Source organism: Achroia grisella, unplaced genomic scaffold (assembly GCF_030625045.1).
Source record: "Achroia grisella isolate CSIRO2021 unplaced genomic scaffold, CSIRO_AGI_Agris_v1 utg546, whole genome shotgun sequence".
Classification (NCBI taxonomy): Eukaryota; Metazoa; Arthropoda; class Insecta; order Lepidoptera; family Pyralidae; genus Achroia; species Achroia grisella.
The window spans coordinates 3,466,592-3,486,427 of record NW_026712931.1 but is presented as its reverse complement, the minus strand read 5'-3'; the positions used below and the strand labels follow the sequence as shown (position 1 = coordinate 3,486,427).

Below are 19,836 nucleotides of genomic sequence, written 5' to 3'. Positions count from 1 at the left end.
TGCGACAATAGTGCTGACGACGTAATCACCGTTTTCTATCAGTTGCGGTCACAAACACTTCGCGCTCGGCTGCTTGCCGACACCCCATGTTACCATTATTTCATTATTTTTATAAAGAAATATTAATACTTCTTTACCATTATAAACACATGGACATATAATCTATGATAGAAAATAAAATTACTAGAACTAGAATAAGTAGTATTCTGTCTTATCTATTTCAGTCGTCAAACGGCTTGTCTATAAGTATCGGTGAAGGGTCAGTTAAGGCAATACCACGGGGTCAATCTGTGGTGCTGTTTATGTATAAAATGTTAAATATATATCTTGCTAGGACTACGATTGTTATTTTATCCATATACACATGTATCAAATTTCCCTCAAATCCGTTTGATCATGATTGCGTAATACATTTATACAAATATTTTTACTATGTTTGTAGGATGAGTTCATTTCAGAATAAGATTCATGAGCTATATTCTGTAATCATGGTCATATACCTAATATATTCAAATGCCATCAAGTTAACTCATAATAAAGTTTCAGTTAAGTATCAGTCAGGCGAAAGTAGGTAACAACTTTTTAATTAGGTTGGGAACTGTGTGTCGATATCGTCCAACAAATATAGTACATAGTTCATTTATATGCATTAGAATAGGTAAGTTTCTGGTTTTAGGACCAGGCAATCGACATACATGAAATTGAACATATATGTTCCGACATCGCCCGATGGACGGCTTTAATTTTTTTAGTATTACAATAAATATAGTCCATGTTTGTCAATAATAATCATCAGCATCTTAATGGTGCAAGAATTTTAAAAGGGGTTTAAAAAACACAAATATTACCTCTTTATACTATCCGTGTATAGTTGTTTTAAAAGTATTTCTTATAAAGTTGCCATTCAAAGCGACACTTAGTGGAATGCAAATTATTTCTATTCAATACACGAAATAAACATAAGCAGAACATTATAATCAAGTCGCCATCGGTAGGTAACCTTGCACTTTTGCTAGAATGTTTTTATAAACAGTTTGCATGACTGTGTCAGTCGCCAACTGTAGTGATTATCCAGTGAGAACGTGGCAATTGATATGAACAATGACAAACCTCAATGTCTGTATAGGAACATGTATATAATCTATGTAGGTACTACCTACGTGAGTTACGTAAGAGACTGGCTACATGCAAAGGCATCCGCCATTTTACGATGAGCACTTTGATGGTTTTTGCGCTAAAAGTGAGCGGCGACGTTGGCAATGTTTTTGCTTCGTAATGTTAGGTACCGAAGAAATAAATGACAGACTTTTGTAAAGACTTTCCGGTGGTGTTGAGTGCGCAAACTATAAAAAATGATAATGCGGAAAATTACAATTTTACTTTTGTTAGGTATTTGATCTGATCTGCGTCTAATTTTTCTGTACACATATAAAGTTTTATATTGATACTAATCCGTAAATATTTGCCGGTTTATTTGCATAATTATCTACAAATTTCTTACTTATATGCAAATTATGTCTAGATCTCAATAAAAAAAGTTATTCTTAGTGTCAATAACAATGATGCTAATTTACTCTTTGTTATTCGAAGGTCTTGTGTCTCTCATGAAACTAATTATAAACATAGCTTTAAGTACAATTAGTTTTTGTACTAAATGAGAAGTAATCTACAGGATCTATGACCATTGAATTATTTTATAATAATTTGCAGTTATTATTGAAGTCTTATTGTTAAGTAATGTAAAAGATGCACAGTCATTCATCTTGTATTATTAAGTTAGTAATGTCTTTCGACATATTTTACGGCGTATTTTGTACAAAAATAGATGTATTCAATGGCTCTTTGTACAAAAAACATTGGTATTGTTTTATACAGAGAAACCTCATAAGAAAAAGACTGAACTGTTTCAAAGTTCAGTAGCTAAAATATATCATTATTAGTCATTTGATGATTTAAATTCAGGTATTCTTTTACTATCCCTATTAAGTGGATTACTCTTCAAATTTTATCTAAATAATAATTATATATGAAGCAAGACATTATTTAAGTAATTCTGTTTCAGGATGAGCCGTTGCCGGTGGGCAATGCCCATGCACTGCACGGCGTGCCTCCGCCCTCAGCAGCTCCGGTCTCGACGTCATCCAGTCAACCAGTGCTCGGCGACAATCAGGTCAAAGACGACGCACTTAACCACGCCGAGTCTAAGATTGACGAAGACAAATTACAGGTAATTAATTGGTTACTGCCATTAAGACCCGAGGTCGACTTTAAATGTGAGCCAATATCTTAAAATCTTAATTATTTTAGAATTAGTATAGGTTATACTTATCTATTAATTAGCACGAATAAGAGTTACATATTCTAGACCCTAGTCAAGCAGCTTGCTTTGTAGGCCGTATTTCGCTTGAGGGGTGAAGATAAGACAGGGAAGTTAAGGAGGGATAGAGGTATGATATCCTAATTTTCCGGAACGGCAACGCATAAGACGTACTATGGGCGTTATATGGTGAAGTGATATCCGTGGTAGTGTTCGTGTTTATTAATTCAGTTTTTTTTTTAAATAAATCCGGTATTCTAATAACAAAACGACGAGAGGAAATTTGAATACCTTTTATTGTAATATTGTATTGTAAAAGTTGAATACGATGGTTGCCATTTATCATCAGGAGTCAGCTTGTTAGCCATTCCCATATTATAAAAATGCAATGTTAGAATTACATAATGTATACTACTATATTACATAGCGGACTATAGTTAGAAAATTGTATAAGTTGTCACTTATAATCGATATGGAAACATATGTACGTGGTTGCATTTTATTCATACGTTAATATAACATTGCTATAACGTACACAAACATTCGTTGCATAATTCACTGTATATGTATTTGATGAAGCGTGTTGGTGTAAGTTGTGACGTCACAGCTTTCACTGCCGGCCCGGTTAAACGCCGGGCCACCTCCGCCCGGCGCACGAGCCCACAGCGGGGCGGCGCGGCGCGGCGCTAAGGCCCGGTGACAGACACGATTGTTGCGATGCGTGAAAGCGGGCATTACTTATTATTTCTATTATGAACATCGATTATGTACTGTAACAAAACAAATTTATTATGGATAATATTAAGCAATGGTTAATAAAGTATTATAACTATTACCGCAACGTCTAATTATATACAGACACGGGGCTAATTTCAGTAATATCAGCAGAATATGAATAATCATAAAACTGAAGTTTTGCCAAAGAGTAAATTCTATATATGTACATATAAAATTTCTGAATCGTCAGTATATATACAGCATATGTACTGACGATTAAGCAATATTATATGTATATATCTATTTAGTTTAAACTGTATAAATCTTAGAAAAACTATAATCCTTTTTTCTGAATATGAAAGCGATGACGTTTACTAGACTATACTATTATAGTTATTATAAAAAAAGTGAGCTTACAAGCGTCTTTTAGGTTTCTGATTAACTTTCCAGTTATGAATCACCGATAACAAACCAAAGTAGTCTTAGAGACGGCTATGAGTTCAACCTTTGCCATCTGGGATTGTAGCATTCACAATAATTTCGATGATTAACAATGTCTAGCATTTGACTCAGACTAGTCATGAGTATTTGTTTTATATTTTTGTCGTATTAAATTGTCTCCTAAATTCTTACCTTTGGTATGAATACATTATATGAATCTTAAAGCATATATTATATGAGACAAATAAATTAATTATATTATTATTATTAATCCATGTCAAATTCATAAAGCCTATGTTATTATGTTACAAATTGCTTCAAAATGATAAAAATGACATCGTACTAATTCTTACTATAAATGCACACATTAGAAAAAATAAAGTTACAAATTAACAAAGTTGTAGGTCGATTATATTATAGGCTGAGCAATCCAAATGCTGGAAATATTTTCAAATGGAGGGCGGTGGAACAATGGAGCGCGGGCGCATTGTCTCGCGCAGGATATCCGAGCCAATTGTGGTTGGCAAACAGCACAGAACGAGATAAAATATTCTTGTTCTAGCGGATTGACACTACTCAATACTATGATGCTTCATTTTACAACAGACGTATCGAACAAACTAACAGCGCCGATGTGGTTTATAGGTTAGAATAACAGGGAAATACTAGCAAAATTAATATGGAATTATTATAAAATAAAAATATTTCAAAATTTGCTATAGATATTCACGTATTCACAAATTAGAGTCAGTACATATATTCGGCTTGGAGAAAATTATTACGTGGACACGGTTTCATACATTTATAAAATCTAACTAGGTGCTCGCCTCGTATATACCTTCTTCTTGAAACACTCTATCTATTAAAAAAACCGCATCAAAATCTGTTGCATAGTTTTAAAGATTTAAGCATGCAAAACAGCGACAGCGACAGCGACTTTGTTTTATACTATGTAATAATAATAATGATATGTGGAAAAGCCATGGAATGCAACTAGTGTCAGGTTACATTCTTCTACGCGGATAAATAAGCTGACAGTATTCCTATAGATATATAGACATCACAGAGCAATATTGCATTATTGTTTTTGAGACAATATAGTAGCCCCATAGTACTCCATGAATTAGTAGCGGTATTATGGAGCAATTAGTTGAACTTCATAACCTAGCTATCCATTGTCAGTAAAATAGAAACACTTAATTCATGCAAGCGTGATTGTGGCAGACGTAAATGAAACAAAGGTACTTGCTTATGCAGACGACTATGAACAAAGATTCATTCGGGTAATAACTATTTGCAGTTTGCACTAACGAGCTTGTTCTTGTAGTTAAGATTTTCTGAGAAATCTCGTAGAATTTGTATAGTATTCTTGTAACCCTTTCTATATGGCTAATTTGGTGGAAGATAACAGTCATATAAAAAAAAGATATTATTTAGTTCCAACATATATGCTTAAGTCTAGCTTAACTAAAACATAACGTACAGATGATATACCAAATCTGTAGATTCGTTCAGACATATACTTACACAAAAAGCATTATTCACTACATTGCTAAAATATTATAAACTGAAATCAAATTATTTGCATTAATCTGTATACCAGTACTAAGCTTCGATATACATAGGTATGTATAATTAAAAGTAACGAAATTGAAAGTTTTAATACATGTATTATTATTTACTATGTACCACTCATAAATCTGTTTTTAAGTTTCGGGTTTATTTCTCGTAAGTTTATAGTTAATCGAATTTTATAGTAATGTCATCAGCTCTGCCTGGAATCCAGTGATGAATAATTTTATATAAAGTTCGGCAATATTGATCAATAAGTGTACCGATGCCGTGAGTGCTAGCTGTAGTAGAGATTTTTTGTTGAGAAATGTAGTGACTTTAGTTGAACGAACTATTCTAGTCATCTCGCGACCACGGCTAGTGTAAACTAGTCTCTCTCCCGAAGTTTCGTCGGAAGAGGTGGATACCTTGTTTACGATATCTTAATAAATAAATACATATATTATAAATATTTTGTATCGAACGCGTAACTAGGACTCGAGGACTAAGAACCCGAAGACATCTCATATCTTAAGGAGTGGAATATATGTTTACGAAGAAAAATTATATTTCTAGAGATGTTCTCGAGATGTTTCATTTGTATAGTACAAACGAAATATCTCGATATCCACTATATTTCAACTACGCAGTGAATTTAGACACGGGTTTCACACAGCTAAACACTTTTTTCGGATATTTGAATGCGCCGCGAACAATTTTATATAAATTTGTTTTTTGTCAAACGTTTTATTCTTATTATATAACGAAATGTTTGAGGAAAAAGCTTCTATAGATGAGGTTTTTATATTAATGCTTTGTTTCAAGCTATAAGGCTTTATTTGCTGTACCTAGGTATAATCCGGGGTCGAGGCCATTATTCCGCCGTGGTGCGCAGGTGCAGTTGCACCTAACGAACTCGAGTCGCACTAGAAAGTCCTTGCATAATGCTTCGTTTGTACTGATTTCTATGTATAGACATATGTAATATGAAAACATGTCTCCTAATAAGGTTACGGATATGACATAATTAGTGTAGGTTCTACATAAACAATTGAAACTTAGTTAAGAGGTAGATAATGCACTATTCAAGAAAAATAACAATATAACTTTAGAAAATCTATATAAAATACTTATTACAAATAAGAGAATATTTCAATATTTATTTATGTATATATATTTTTAACATAAATAATAGTTGTAACAAAAATAAACCGACTGCTTTGTACCCACATAAAATTAAAACCAATAATAGAGCACGACCTTGTACCGCAGGGGATTAATTCCCGGGCCGTAGCAACGATTATTGGAGCCCTGGGGCATGTTGTGGGTCGCCTGTTGTTATTTATGCAGTAGCCGTTTGTTCCTAAAACTTAGGATATTCTGTTGACATAATGAAAGTATATGATACATCTTAGGTGGACGAATTCTTCTTGGTATAATAAAAGTGATAAATGTACATTATAACAACATCGTCCTGTCTGCGTTAATGCTTAAATTTAGTTTATTATTCAGAAATAATATATTGATTTATTAAACTAGATTGCTTTTATCCACTGCGTGGTGGTTGTTCAAATTCTATATTCTATAATTATATCGTTGTGATTAGTTTTAAGTAATTGCAGATATACTAATTAAATTGAAAACTAATATTGACATCCTACAGTTAAGAGCAGGATGTTAGCGCTGCCAGCATGTTAGTGCTGCTATTAATATTCTTGAAAACTACTCAATGACAAGATATAACATCATTCTAAGAAATTTCCCTATTGACTTAACTTATTTGAAATGTTGTATTATACAATTTTAAAAACATGTCTTTACATAAAGTTATTGCTACATATTTTTTTGTTTTATTTATATAGTTAGTTTACAATTTCAGAAAATTGACGAGGACAACACTAAGAATGAGTCTCCGAACTCCAGCAGCGACGAGAGTTCGGCGGAGTCCGATAGCTCTGCAGAGGAGGAGGACGAATTCGATTCTGCCGTGAGGCCGATGCTCAAACTGCCTATACAGTTTGATCTGGATGAGCTAGCTGGTGCATTCCTCGCCAATAACAATCAGAAGTAAGTGTCATTTACAGATTTGTCGCGTTGTATTTGCGTTGTGATTCATAGAAATAATATGAGTTAGGACAACAATTTTATTTAATTTATTAAAAATACGAGTAATTAACAGAAATGCAATAAAAACAACTGAACTTTTAAATATGGTTGATTTCCATGTTAAATTCTAAACAGTTAGTTTTCAGGTTATTGGAATGGCAAAATTACTTCCGGCTCACTTGATGGTAAGTGATAACCGTCGCCTATATATGAAACAGCACTACGACATCATGCTATCATGTGATGTCCAATCGCTGCTATTCCGGAGGACTAAGAATGCTTCTTATCCTGTAATCGAAATACAAGATGTTTTTGGATTCGACAAAAGCAAACTGCTTTTTACACAGTCTATCTCTAGGAAAGTAATATTTATATTATCAATGTATGAACATACAATAATAATGTGAAATTTAACTGAACATTTCACAATATCTTTAATTTTATATGTGTGTAGTGTAGATTAAATTAATGAGACGAACTCGTCGCGGTGAACGAACTAACGGTAGGTACCTATCTGGAACGAGTTTTATATTCCATACGTGACAACTGTGCAGTATATATTAGCTTGTTTTTTCAAGTACTAAGTTCATATGCAACGCATATTTGTAGACAAATATCATGACAAATACAAAGAAAAAATTACTATTTGTAGATATTATAATAAATATTAGTATATTTTAATGGGATTTCCGAAAAGAAAGATTAAAACACTACGATAAACTTATCAAAATTAAAGTAGAGAAATACATAGGTAATAGTATATAATATATATCTCAAAGTGTGTATTCGATTATGTGTGGATATATACATTATCTTAATCATTATAACTTTGGACCTTAAATCATCCAAAAAACACTATATGTATTTTTTGTTATGTAGTGATTAATGTAATGAATGGAAGAAATGGAGGAGAAATATTCCAATTAAATTATAATTATTACAGTAATATTACAATATTCTGTTTTAAATCCTGTAGTTGCTCATATAGCTATAACACTGTAACGTATGTATGTAATTACATTGCATTAGATATTGATGGATCATGAGCAAAATTTCTTTAGTAGGTAATACTATTTATTGGTGAAGATTATTAGTTAACAAAGGAAAATTATATATGATTAGTAATATGTAAAATACATCTTTCTACTTTCTCAAATAAATAAATAAATGTTGTCAATCAAAATCTATGTAGATCGACTTATACACTTAGGTAGGTCTATAATGAATGTAATAAAACTAATATTATCATGAATTCTACGTACATACTTATCGACGGCTATGTTATTTTTTTGTAGAGGTCGCATGAATTGTGTGGTGGAACGTCGTCGTGAGGATCCTATGGAGAAACGATTCCCCTTCAACATCCTTGGAGCCTTTGCACCACGCAGCGCTCAGGCTGAACGTATCGCCATCATCTGCCACGGAGGAGACGAGCCAAGGTTTGTTTATTCATTATTATAATGATTTTATTTTACTCTCAATATTATATTCTTATTACATTTGGTGACTTGATACTTTAATATCAAATTAGATAGTTAATGGTATAATTATATGCTTTGTACTGACATAAGTTTATATACTTTTGGAATGCTTCCTCATATGGACGTTTGTAGGTTTGTATATTATACATCTAACAAACACCTACACAAAATCTGTCTACCCACTGTTATTTTAATATTTACGATTCCGAGTATAATATATTTTGCTTAGTATAAATACATTGTAATTCAATATACAACGTCTATTTTAGGCATTCGCCGCAGGGTGCGTTAAAATATTACATAATTCAGTTTTTGACGGCTTCATCATCCCGCATCATAATAATAGAATTTTTCATGGAGAATATTGTAGTCTACATTTTTGTTAATTGTAACTAGCAGTTTTCAGCTACTTTGTCCGCTTGATTATAATTGCTCGGGATAAAATGTAACCATATCCTTTTTCATCTTCAGTTACTCATTTTTATTGTAATTCATAAATATCCATAACTTACATGACAAGGTTTACATCATATAGAGCAGAGGTAGAGCGGTGTTTGATTGGCGTCTCTGTCGTTGTTGTTTATAGGAAACAGTTGTGAATTGACGATAGGTTTCATGATTCATGAAATGTCTATTGTGATTTAAGGCCTCTGACTAAATTACTTGTACCATCAATGAAATATAATACCAGAGGGAGAGTGACAAAGTCGTTACCATTTGTAACGCAGACAAGTAGCATTGCATGTATTACTTGTATACTATTGTATACTCCGGTTTCAAAGGTGACATATTGTAGTAATATTTATGGGCATAGAGTTATACAGTTTAATCAATCGGAATGGATGAGGTGTGTTGTTTGATACCTGTTGTATAATCTATTTGTACAGGCTATATGCTACTATCCATAAGGTATCTTCCAAGACGTACAAAAAAAGGTTTAAAAAGTAGTAACTTATATTGTGTTTTAGTATTTATAAAAAAAAATATAAAATAAAAAAATTACTGCTTTAAAAATACATAGAATATTTGCATGCATGCAAATGCCATTATTAGAGTTAAAGACGAATATTATCCCGGGCTTTATTGCGTGTCTTGGAATTCGGAAATATTTATGTGAGGAAAGGAAAGTATTATGGAGACTCAATGAGAGTGAAAGAGTAAATAACGCCCTGGATTCTATAAATATCCATGGTTGTTTACAAAGATGTGAAAGCGACCGAAGGTTATAGCTATCAATCTATGTGTACCTGTATATTTTTTTAAGAATCTTCTAAATTCAGATAACTTAATGCGTTTGGCATATTTAGAAAATAAAAGAATTCATGGATGGACTAAAAAATGGTTTACCTGTTTAAAAAATAGTGGGGCCCAAAAATAAATCAAAAAAATTAATACCACAATGACGCTATCAGTGTTATTCTTAATGTAAACAGCTGAGGAGGTAGTATTTTGATAAAAAGTAGAATAAATTGTTTTAGTGTGACTCGGTACCTACTATAGGTTTATTTAATTCATCATTTAATTTTCGGCCGCGTCGAATTAGAGAGAGGTACGCTCTTCTAGTTGTTGTGGTATTTTTTCATTTCATCCGGTGTCCCTGAACGCTCCCGGAATTTACGTAGGTAGATTTCATGCAGATGTAATAAGTATACCCGATTTAACCAAACTAAGCAATAATTTTAATCTGCCTAATATTTTAAAATTATATAGTAAGGTATAAATATGGCATATAATTTTTAATTTAAAAATATATATAAAAAATAATTACTTACATATTGCTGGGAAAACCGTCTGTTGGTCTTTGATATATTTGTCCTATAGTTTCTCGTAATATAATTGCTTGCAAAATAAATTAATTGAAAAAATAAATTTGATTTAATTAATGTTGTATTTAGGGTCTTTTTGGAATATTTAAATAGTTAACAAATTAAACCAAAATTGCGCTGGTACAGAACTTTATAAACAAAACTTATGTATAGCAGTATATTTTGACTAATCAGTTACAATATTTAAGGCCAAGAAATCAATAGAAGTCTAATATATAAGACTAATACTAGATTCAAATCAAACAAATATTGGTCGTCCTGTTTCAGTTGGCTTACTGTAAATATTAATCCGGTTTTAAACAAGTTCTGTATTAAAAGTAGTTTTTGTGAGTCATCTTCATTTATATAAACAACGGTATAAGTATACAGATATACAAAATTTATTATGAATACAGCAATAATTCATTCTACCTACTAATTGGCGGAAAAGTCCTTGAAACTAGACTTATACGACGAAACTTAAAAGTTAAAAAGACGTTATGTCACACATAGAAGATGTTTGTAGGAGTCTTACTTTATATCATGTTTTATATATATTATAGTAATTTTTTAATTAAATAATTTATCTAATTTATATTTAATAAATACAGAAATGATAAGGTACCATGAATTGTATTTATTCATTTAATATTGGAAAATCCATAGCATATAATATATATTTATATTGAGTAAGCACTTTTTACCTCGATGAAATTTATGAAAAACGGCCTAAGATAACTCGTAAGTTGCTGAAGTGAGTTAGAAAATAACCAGACAGGAGTCATACACTTTGTAATAAATAATAAGAAATAACTTTGGATATACCCGGACTATACACCGCCATCTAGTTGAAAAACTAAACATTTTTATAATATGGATATTAGACAACTGTTAGATATACTTACGTAGGCACTATAGTTTGTATAAATATATGTACAGTATTCATCAAAGCAAACTCACCACCACCACCCACACGAATACAAACAGGCATACTTATGAATACAAATATGTGTATGCGGAAATCAAACCTCTGATCTTTAAAGTGTTATATGCTAAACCAATTCAGTATTGTAGTCTTTGATTATACTTGTAATTTGAATGTCACATGCTCAAATTGATGAAGTTTAAAAAAAAATGGAATAGTAAATTGAAACATTTTAAATCTTGGTTTATCTATCTCTTTAACTTCTTCATTCTTTCTGTTCTTTCTTCTTGATCTGTAGGCATATATGTATACTTAACATATGAAATACATATGTAAACACTGAATAATTTACTATACTTAATATATAAACAATCTAAATTCATCACATATAATGTACATTAAAACCAAAAAATAAGCATACGGTCATGATTAGAATTAGGTTTTAATATATTATACGTATGTGTTTGCTTTTAGTGTAATAGCTATTTGTACTATAATTTCATAGTATGTACAACAATAACTGAACTAAGATAGAGACTTAAAAACCCTATAAGTAATATACTTACTCATAAATCCGGATGTGGAATAAATAAGACTACTTTAAATAGTCGATACTAACGGGCCGCCTCAGCTTCGCCAAAGCTCTCATTTTGTGTATATTAACATAATATATAGATTATCACGGTTTCTAACAGTTTTACAATTTCTCAAATTGCTGCAATGGTTTTACTTTCCTCATAATAAAATGCTCTCCCTATGTATAATTACTATGAGATGTCGACATCGATGGACAATGTCAATAATAAGTGTCATTAGATGTGTGTTTATCAAAAATGTTTATTTGTTCAACAGGCCTGTGAACATGTTCCCGGAGCCACAGTCGCAAGTGTTCGCGTTCCCCTTGTCGGGTCCCGTGCGCCTCCCCCTGAGACCGCAAGCCGAACGCGCTCCTCCTCCGCCACAAGCTGCCGAACCCCGCATGCCTCCATTCATGCCACTGGCTCACCGTCAAGCGCCGTTCCCGTTACCCGTGAGTATCTACCATAATTTTTACTTTTTTAACATCAGATAAATCTACCTTTAATATAGATCTCACATACCGTTCCTTTCTAGTATTCAAGAAGATGTTTATATTTATTCATCTATAGTATCATGAGAGTTTATTCTTTGTGAACCTGTATTATATTTATGCTTGAATCTCGATTACATTAAATGTGAGTGTGGATAATGATAGATACATAACGACAAAAATATAAACCACGGCGGTGACAATCAAGCATACGGCCCATCTGATACCGTAACCTACAGACGCCTGAAACACCAAGGGTGTCGCGTGCGCGTTGCCGACCCTTAAGTAACATACATTTACTTTTTAGACCTTCTTTAAAAAACTAATGAGAATATATATACTTATCTATATATTTCAATATTTTAAGTAAAAGATATACCAAGTCTACTCATACTCATAACGAGTTGACTCAAATTGGTCACACAGTTTTTATGAATATATTAAACTTTGTGTTCTGTTCACCGCTTTAATTAAGTTAAAAAAAAAACAGAACTCTTAGGAATCGTTGGCTTTGGATATGGTATATCTTTTATAATTAAGTCTTTATCTCTTAATAGTACATACGGGTCATAGTGACTGATAATCCTTTGTTTCTAGTAGTGCTTATATACTCGTAGATGAGAGACTACTGTTCAGTCTAAAGAGACTTATGCTACTTTTCGATTAACTAAGCAGTTGTGCCAGTAACTTCCTTAATCTGTTATTTATATAGAGAACTATTAGATAAGTAGTAAGTAGAAGTACTATATTGTATATTTTATTAAATGCGCAGATATTTTACTATGTAGTTTCTAGATAGGAAGACTATTCTAATTTCATGCCTGTTATAAATACTGTATTTGTACTAGATGTAAAATTATAGATTTGTTACGGAGATTCTCTAATTTTCTTCTAATTAAACATGAACAGATTCCTTGAAATATAATATATTCATAGTAGACAAGCAGAGACGGCGGACGTTGTTTTGGCCGGAAATAACAATGCTACCTAACGGAATCAATTGTTTTATTTTTTTAACGTTCTCCGGAGGTTGTCGCCCACTGAGTTCAGGCCGGGGCAATGGGGTTCGTCCCGACGCCCCAACCTTCACCTCCTAGGGGGGTACATATTCCACGTACCTATCTATCCATTAGAAATATACACAAACAATTTTATCCAAATAGCAGTTTAGGAGGAGTTAGAAGATAAACACACGTACAAAAGAATTATATACACATATAATTCTTCATATATACATATATAATTCTTCTTTCTTAATATGATTCTTATTAATATTTATGTATCCGCAATTTTTTTATAATGTGAACTGTAAGTTGTTCTTTGTTACTTTTCGTAACTACACTGCTAATGTAATTTTAACACATGTGGTAGTACATTTAAAATTTAGTATATTTTTTAACAGTATTCATAGATGTCTTTATGATACTAACAGTCCCTACAGTCATGATTATTATTTAATTACGTTATATCTGTTTTCATCCCTGGGCTTAAATCAGAAAAAAATATTTTTTAAAAACAAAAGGTTATTTTATTATGTAGATAAAGGCACCTAGCATTTATAACATATCTGTAAATACGTAAAATAAAGTATATTCTGAAGTAGAATATAATTTGGCAAATCATATTATAATTTATTGAATTTCAGGTTCTTAGTCTTTTTTCTTTTATAGATTTAATAACGTTATAAGTACAATAATTAAAAAAAATAGAAATTTTAAACACCTTTCTCCCGAATAATCATATTTTTTTACAAATTGTAGATAAGAACCATCGCAATCACGTCAGATATCAATAAAAGAAAAACCGTATAATATTTGGTCCATTCTTTTAGGAGCTACGATACCACAAACGAACACAGACACGTTAAACTTATACCACCCTTTTTTTACAACTGTATTTTATACAATATCCGAATATATGGGTTTATAACCTTACAAGTGCGATTGCGGTGCATCTGCGAAATGTTTCTAATTATTTTTCTATAAAAAAGAAATACTGAATGACTGAGAATACTAAATATTCTTAATCAACTATAAGATTAAGGTGAGATTACTATTAGGTACTTAGTTAATCAATCACTTCATGACAAAACTGCATAGTGGTATATCTTAGAAAAAGACACGAGGTTCAATTCACCCGCAGGCAATTGCTCTTAATGTATGTTATTACATAAATTAGACCCTTACTATGAATAAATAAATGTATGAGAAGACTTGACTGTTATGTATATGTATCAATTTATATCTTGTCCAGTTTATCACGTATGTCCATGAATTTGTTCATGCCACAATTAAAAAAGTTAATTGTATAGGAATAATTATAATGATACTGTTAAAGAAATTCTGTTATTTTTCATAATATGTGATTGTAAAATAGTCAATGTATTTACTACTTTAAAAGGACCTACCTTTTTATCTGAATTTATTTTGGGGTTGTAGTTTCCAAACATGTCAATCCCATTATATCAAACCTAATTATAACAAATCTTAAAAATACTAAACAAAAATGAAATAATTATTATTACACGATTTATTAAATTGCTTTTGTCAGAGCACACAAAATTAATACCTAGTATTTGTACTTTGACTATTTTAGAATCTGTTATTATGAAAATTAATTTTCTTTGGCAATTCTCTGTTTACCTACTCCAAGTTAAGGTGTGGTAATAGTCTATTTGCTGTTGTAAAGCAGTTAACATTAAATATTCAGCACTCAAGCAAACATTAGAATAATTTAATTATACTACATAAGTTTGAAAGTTTGTCAAGACATTTGGATGTTTAATATTTGGTTATTTCTTACTCAATCACGCTTAAACGATAGGTAGATTTTAATAAAATTACATTATTTTACTATACACGTGCAATGCCAAGAATGACAGTTGGACCTGAAATAAATGTGAACCTTCTATAGAAGAATCTAAATGATAAATCATATTATAAATACACGCACGCTTTTTATAGCGGAACATACATTCTCTTGGCATTCTAACCCTCTGTTGTAACGTGATTAGGGTAACCTACTTCCGAGTATTCAACACGTGGAACCTACTTGTGTGTTACATTTTGTTTTATATATTTTACAAGTGCGTCCAAATTGCAAATACGGCTCAATGCTATGACGTATAACGAATAGTATGATTGTAGCATAGCAACTTTCTTTTTACTTAATTTTTGTAAAGAGATACAACGGACGTTCTTACAAATGACTGATTCTGAAAGGATTTAACTATTTGATTTTGTTGTTTTTAAAATTGTTATATTTGAATTTTACAATTGAACTTTGTGGTGTCATGTTTGTAGGTTATTCGAATAAGTTTTGTATGTGTGTTGGTTAGCAATGTCTTTTCCAGTTCTCAACCTCTTTTGATATACAGATTGATATACCTACATATTTTTTTATTTTATAATAAACATAATGCAAATTTGCAGACCATTATTTATAATGGCTTTGTCTATTTTTATTTCCATACTAATTTTATCAAGATTGAAGATGAATTTTTTGTGTAGTAAAATCTTAGATGATAAAACTGCGTGTCCCTTGGGATATGCTCTTTTCTCGGCCGATGGGTAACAAGAGAACGATTAAGATTATAATGGACCGATGTCAATCCATCACGCGACCCATTGCGAATGGATTGACCAATTATACTGTCGTATTTTCGAGCTTCTTGAAAGTTATCAACCTGACTTTGGAAACTATTGTATAATGACTAATGTAATGTAGACGCATCCTTTAGGAATTGAGGCAATCTTGATTGAAGGGATTTAATAATATCTTATTATATATATTTTACGGGCTCATTTGTTTTAAGTAAAATACATATTGTTTTATACTAAAATGATTTATATTCAAGACTTGTTGTATCCCGAGAGTGCGTTGACAGTACCATCTGCTGAAGTACCATATGTGAGAATCTCCATGAAAAATAGATGTCGTATATATTTTCTATTACATTCGCCATGAAATTTATTATTGAAAAGGATTGAAGTTAGATTTTCTTATCCTTGAGGAGCCTGCTATACATGTGCATATGCACATATTAGTTAAAATATCGTGTGCATTTAGCCGAAAGAGTCTTATAAAATTAAAAGGATTTGATTAAATTAATAATAAGGATTGTGAAATATCGCTTAAAATACACAAAAAATAATCAAAATACATCTCTTTCTGGAATTGATTTGAAAAGAAAATATTTTGCCTAATATCAGATTTCTTATAACAGCGGTTTATGTTATATACATTTTTTTTGTAAACCAAATTAATTGTGCAGAGCGCAAAATTTATAAAAATCAGGGTCGATCGGTCGTTGCCCTTAACACTGGTTCCTGCAATCGGAGTGCACATGGGCTTATGCAATCACCGTTCGTTCCGGTTTTGACCACTACCGTTTACTTTATATCCTTTTATATATCAATATATTGAGATTATTTTATAATACTATTCAATGAAACTATATTCAATACACGTGACAAACATGGGCATTTCGATAGTTACGAGATTATCTTTTTGTAAGATCTTTTATTTTACAATAATAATATCATCAAAAAGTGAAAGTAGGTATATATGTACGAATTATGAATATTATGTAATTACTTTTTAGAAATAGCAATGACAGCAATATAGTACAGAAAATTAACTTTGCTATTTATTTAGAGAACATCTAACGGCAGCAAGATTTGGAAAGTGGGTGGCGAGGGTGGTGTTGCGGCAAAATTGAAGTCTTCTGAAGTTTGGACACGAAGGCACGAGCTAACGTAAATAAACGTAAACGTTTCCGATCACGGCAAACAAACTTAATAAGCGTAGCCCACGAATATAGACGTCCTCACCTCATGACACCCTCGGAGACTTCATTAGTGTGTACTTACATACTACTTCTTCTGTGTACACTTACATTTCTTACTTTCTTCTGTGTACGTCTTCGTAATGCGTGTTCATCAGATTTATTTAGATTAGCTAAGTAGCCATCGATATGTAAATCTGTAATATATTTCCGTCTTTTTAAGGTGAATTGTCTAAATTTGAGCTATGTACAAGCTTAGCTATAGATAAGATAAAACAACAAATTCTTAAAACTTTTATAGTTTTAACTTGTACAAAATATTAAAATTGTAAACAGAATTTAGTTTAGTCTAGAATTAGGAATGGCGATGTCAGTAATTTATAATTATTCATTTGCCTTCCACAATCATCTTGAGTATGCAAATCTACTCACAATATTATTCTTTACCCAAATTCATACCTCAGGAATAAATTAAAACTGAACTGTAAATTTGAATGAACATTATTTTTAAATGTATTTTCTCTTTTCCACGCAGACGACGTTGTGTTGCAAAAGCTTGTAAAATAATACATATCAGTATGATCCTTGAATATCATGAAAATTAATATTGAAGCCTTGAAACTAAAGTAATATTATCCAACGACTTTTTTACTAGTGTTGTTGTTTACAATTTCTATGGCTTAAATAATGTACTGCTAGTACATTACTTCAATGAATTATTTAAACTTCTGATCTTTCATGCTAGATTTCTTTTTTATTTTTATAAAATGTAAACATTATACTTTCACATGTCTGGGTGAAAGAAGGTATTAATAGCATTATACTAAAATAATGTACTGAACCGGTATTTCGCATATTAAACAATAATTTATTTTGTACGGAGCTTTCACCCGGAGATGGTTTACATTACAAGTCGCGGGAGTTTGTGAATTATTGTTTTTGAATACATGAGACCAACTTTCGATATTTCCATTTCAACTTGAATTTATATTATTTATTTTTTAACTCTTTATTACATATATCTTTATTAATAGAGTAATAAGGTACAAAAAACGGTCTCATCGCTTCTACAATTTCGTCCAGACAACCTTTGACCATGATACGACACCAGTTATCCGCACCCCCCTAGAGACGTGAAGGTTAGGGCATCGACTTCGAGGGGAACAACCCCTAGGGAACTAAGTTTAAGCCGTTTAATAGGCAGGTACTAATAACAACTAACTTAAAGCTAGGAACAAAAGACAATACCATAAAGGTATTTACAATATTAAAACTTATTTGGGTTATTTTCTTTTGTAGAGGAAAGGTGGTGGCTCTAGCATAGCAAAATATTTATATTCAAGATGAAGGCATCAGTGTGTATATATAGTTAGTAGGGTATAGTAGGGTCTTAATTATTTTAATAGCCTATACATTTTACTGATCGAAATATATTATACACATATGTAGAGTTTCATATGTATATATTTCTGTGAATTGTCAGTGCAACATTGCGAAGATACCACATAGAAATAAATAATAACAGATCTCCGAGCTAAAAAGGTCTCCAATAATGAGATCACGTACGATGCCCGCCACGCTGATATTTCGACCAGATATGTTTTTATTGCTTGTTGACTCGACGTTAACACAGCCTCACATTTCTCAGATCAGTGGTAGGTACCAATACGCTTATGATGAGAAGTTAAAATTTGATTCGATATCGCGAGGGGCTTTTAGAGGTATAAATAGCTACCTATGTATTTGATACTTTGAATGTTTGTGTTCTTTTTGCTTTTATATTGAATGGCCTGTATAGACACTCTATTTTATTTCACGGCATCTTTGAATATAAATGGTATAAATCACTTACTTACTATAGGAACAATAACTTATCATACTAATTTGACAGAAGATCTTTTTATAGTTTAATAAATTGTAATTCTAAAAGGCAGAAATAAAATTTTTAAATGATATTAAAGTTATAGAATTAATTACAGTACCAAGAATTAAAAAAAAGATTTCGTTCATGTCACCGGAGTGAGGTTACAATTAAAAAAAGAAAGGTCAAAAGTTATCTTATTACATATTTATGATGCACACAAACTACTCCTAACTCCTCTCTTTTGAAGTTGGCAGACAATATTGCTTTAAAGTCAACGAAGTTATTTTTCTTTTAAAGTTACGGTAGTGACTCGATCGGACTTCTCCAGTAACTATAACGAGATTTGAATTATTACTATCGTGAAAGTTCAGTCAGAGTTTGTGAAAATGGGTCAATAGAAATTATATCTGCAAACATTTTTTTATAAAAAGTAGTTTTTATACAGTAATTGAATTATATTGTAATATATTTAATTATGATTATTATTACGTAAATAAGTAGTTAATTAAAATAAAAAACATGGAGGTAGATATGTGCGTGTCATATGAAACTGATTAAGTCCACTAATCACAAATACATTAAGATTATTTATAATATTACACAGGTATACTGTTAACAAATCGAAATTTATTACGTAGTTTTTGAAAATATCGCGCATAGACAAACGCTCCAAGGCCTTTGTTTTATAATGTGTCTACCTTTTATTAAAGAGATGGATGGGCAGTGTAAAATTAGATGACGAGATAGTGAATATTGAAACGATTATGAACCGAT

General features: G+C 31.4%; 1 protein-coding gene across 2 annotated transcripts in view; it reads left to right on the top strand.

Annotated features, from left to right (window-relative positions):
• The window catches only part of LOC131848064 (bromodomain-containing protein 4), a 52,887-nt gene that overhangs the window by 13,763 nt on the left and 19,288 nt on the right, over positions 1–19,836 (top strand). For both annotated transcript variants that reach the window (XM_059197820.1, XM_059197819.1), the window contains exons 3-6: positions 2,063–2,227; positions 6,906–7,093; positions 8,428–8,571; positions 12,196–12,373. In XM_059197820.1, the coding sequence (XP_059053803.1) occupies positions 2,063–2,227; positions 6,906–7,093; positions 8,428–8,571; positions 12,196–12,373 (675 nt within the window). The remainder of the gene's footprint in view (positions 1–2,062; positions 2,228–6,905; positions 7,094–8,427; positions 8,572–12,195; positions 12,374–19,836) is intronic.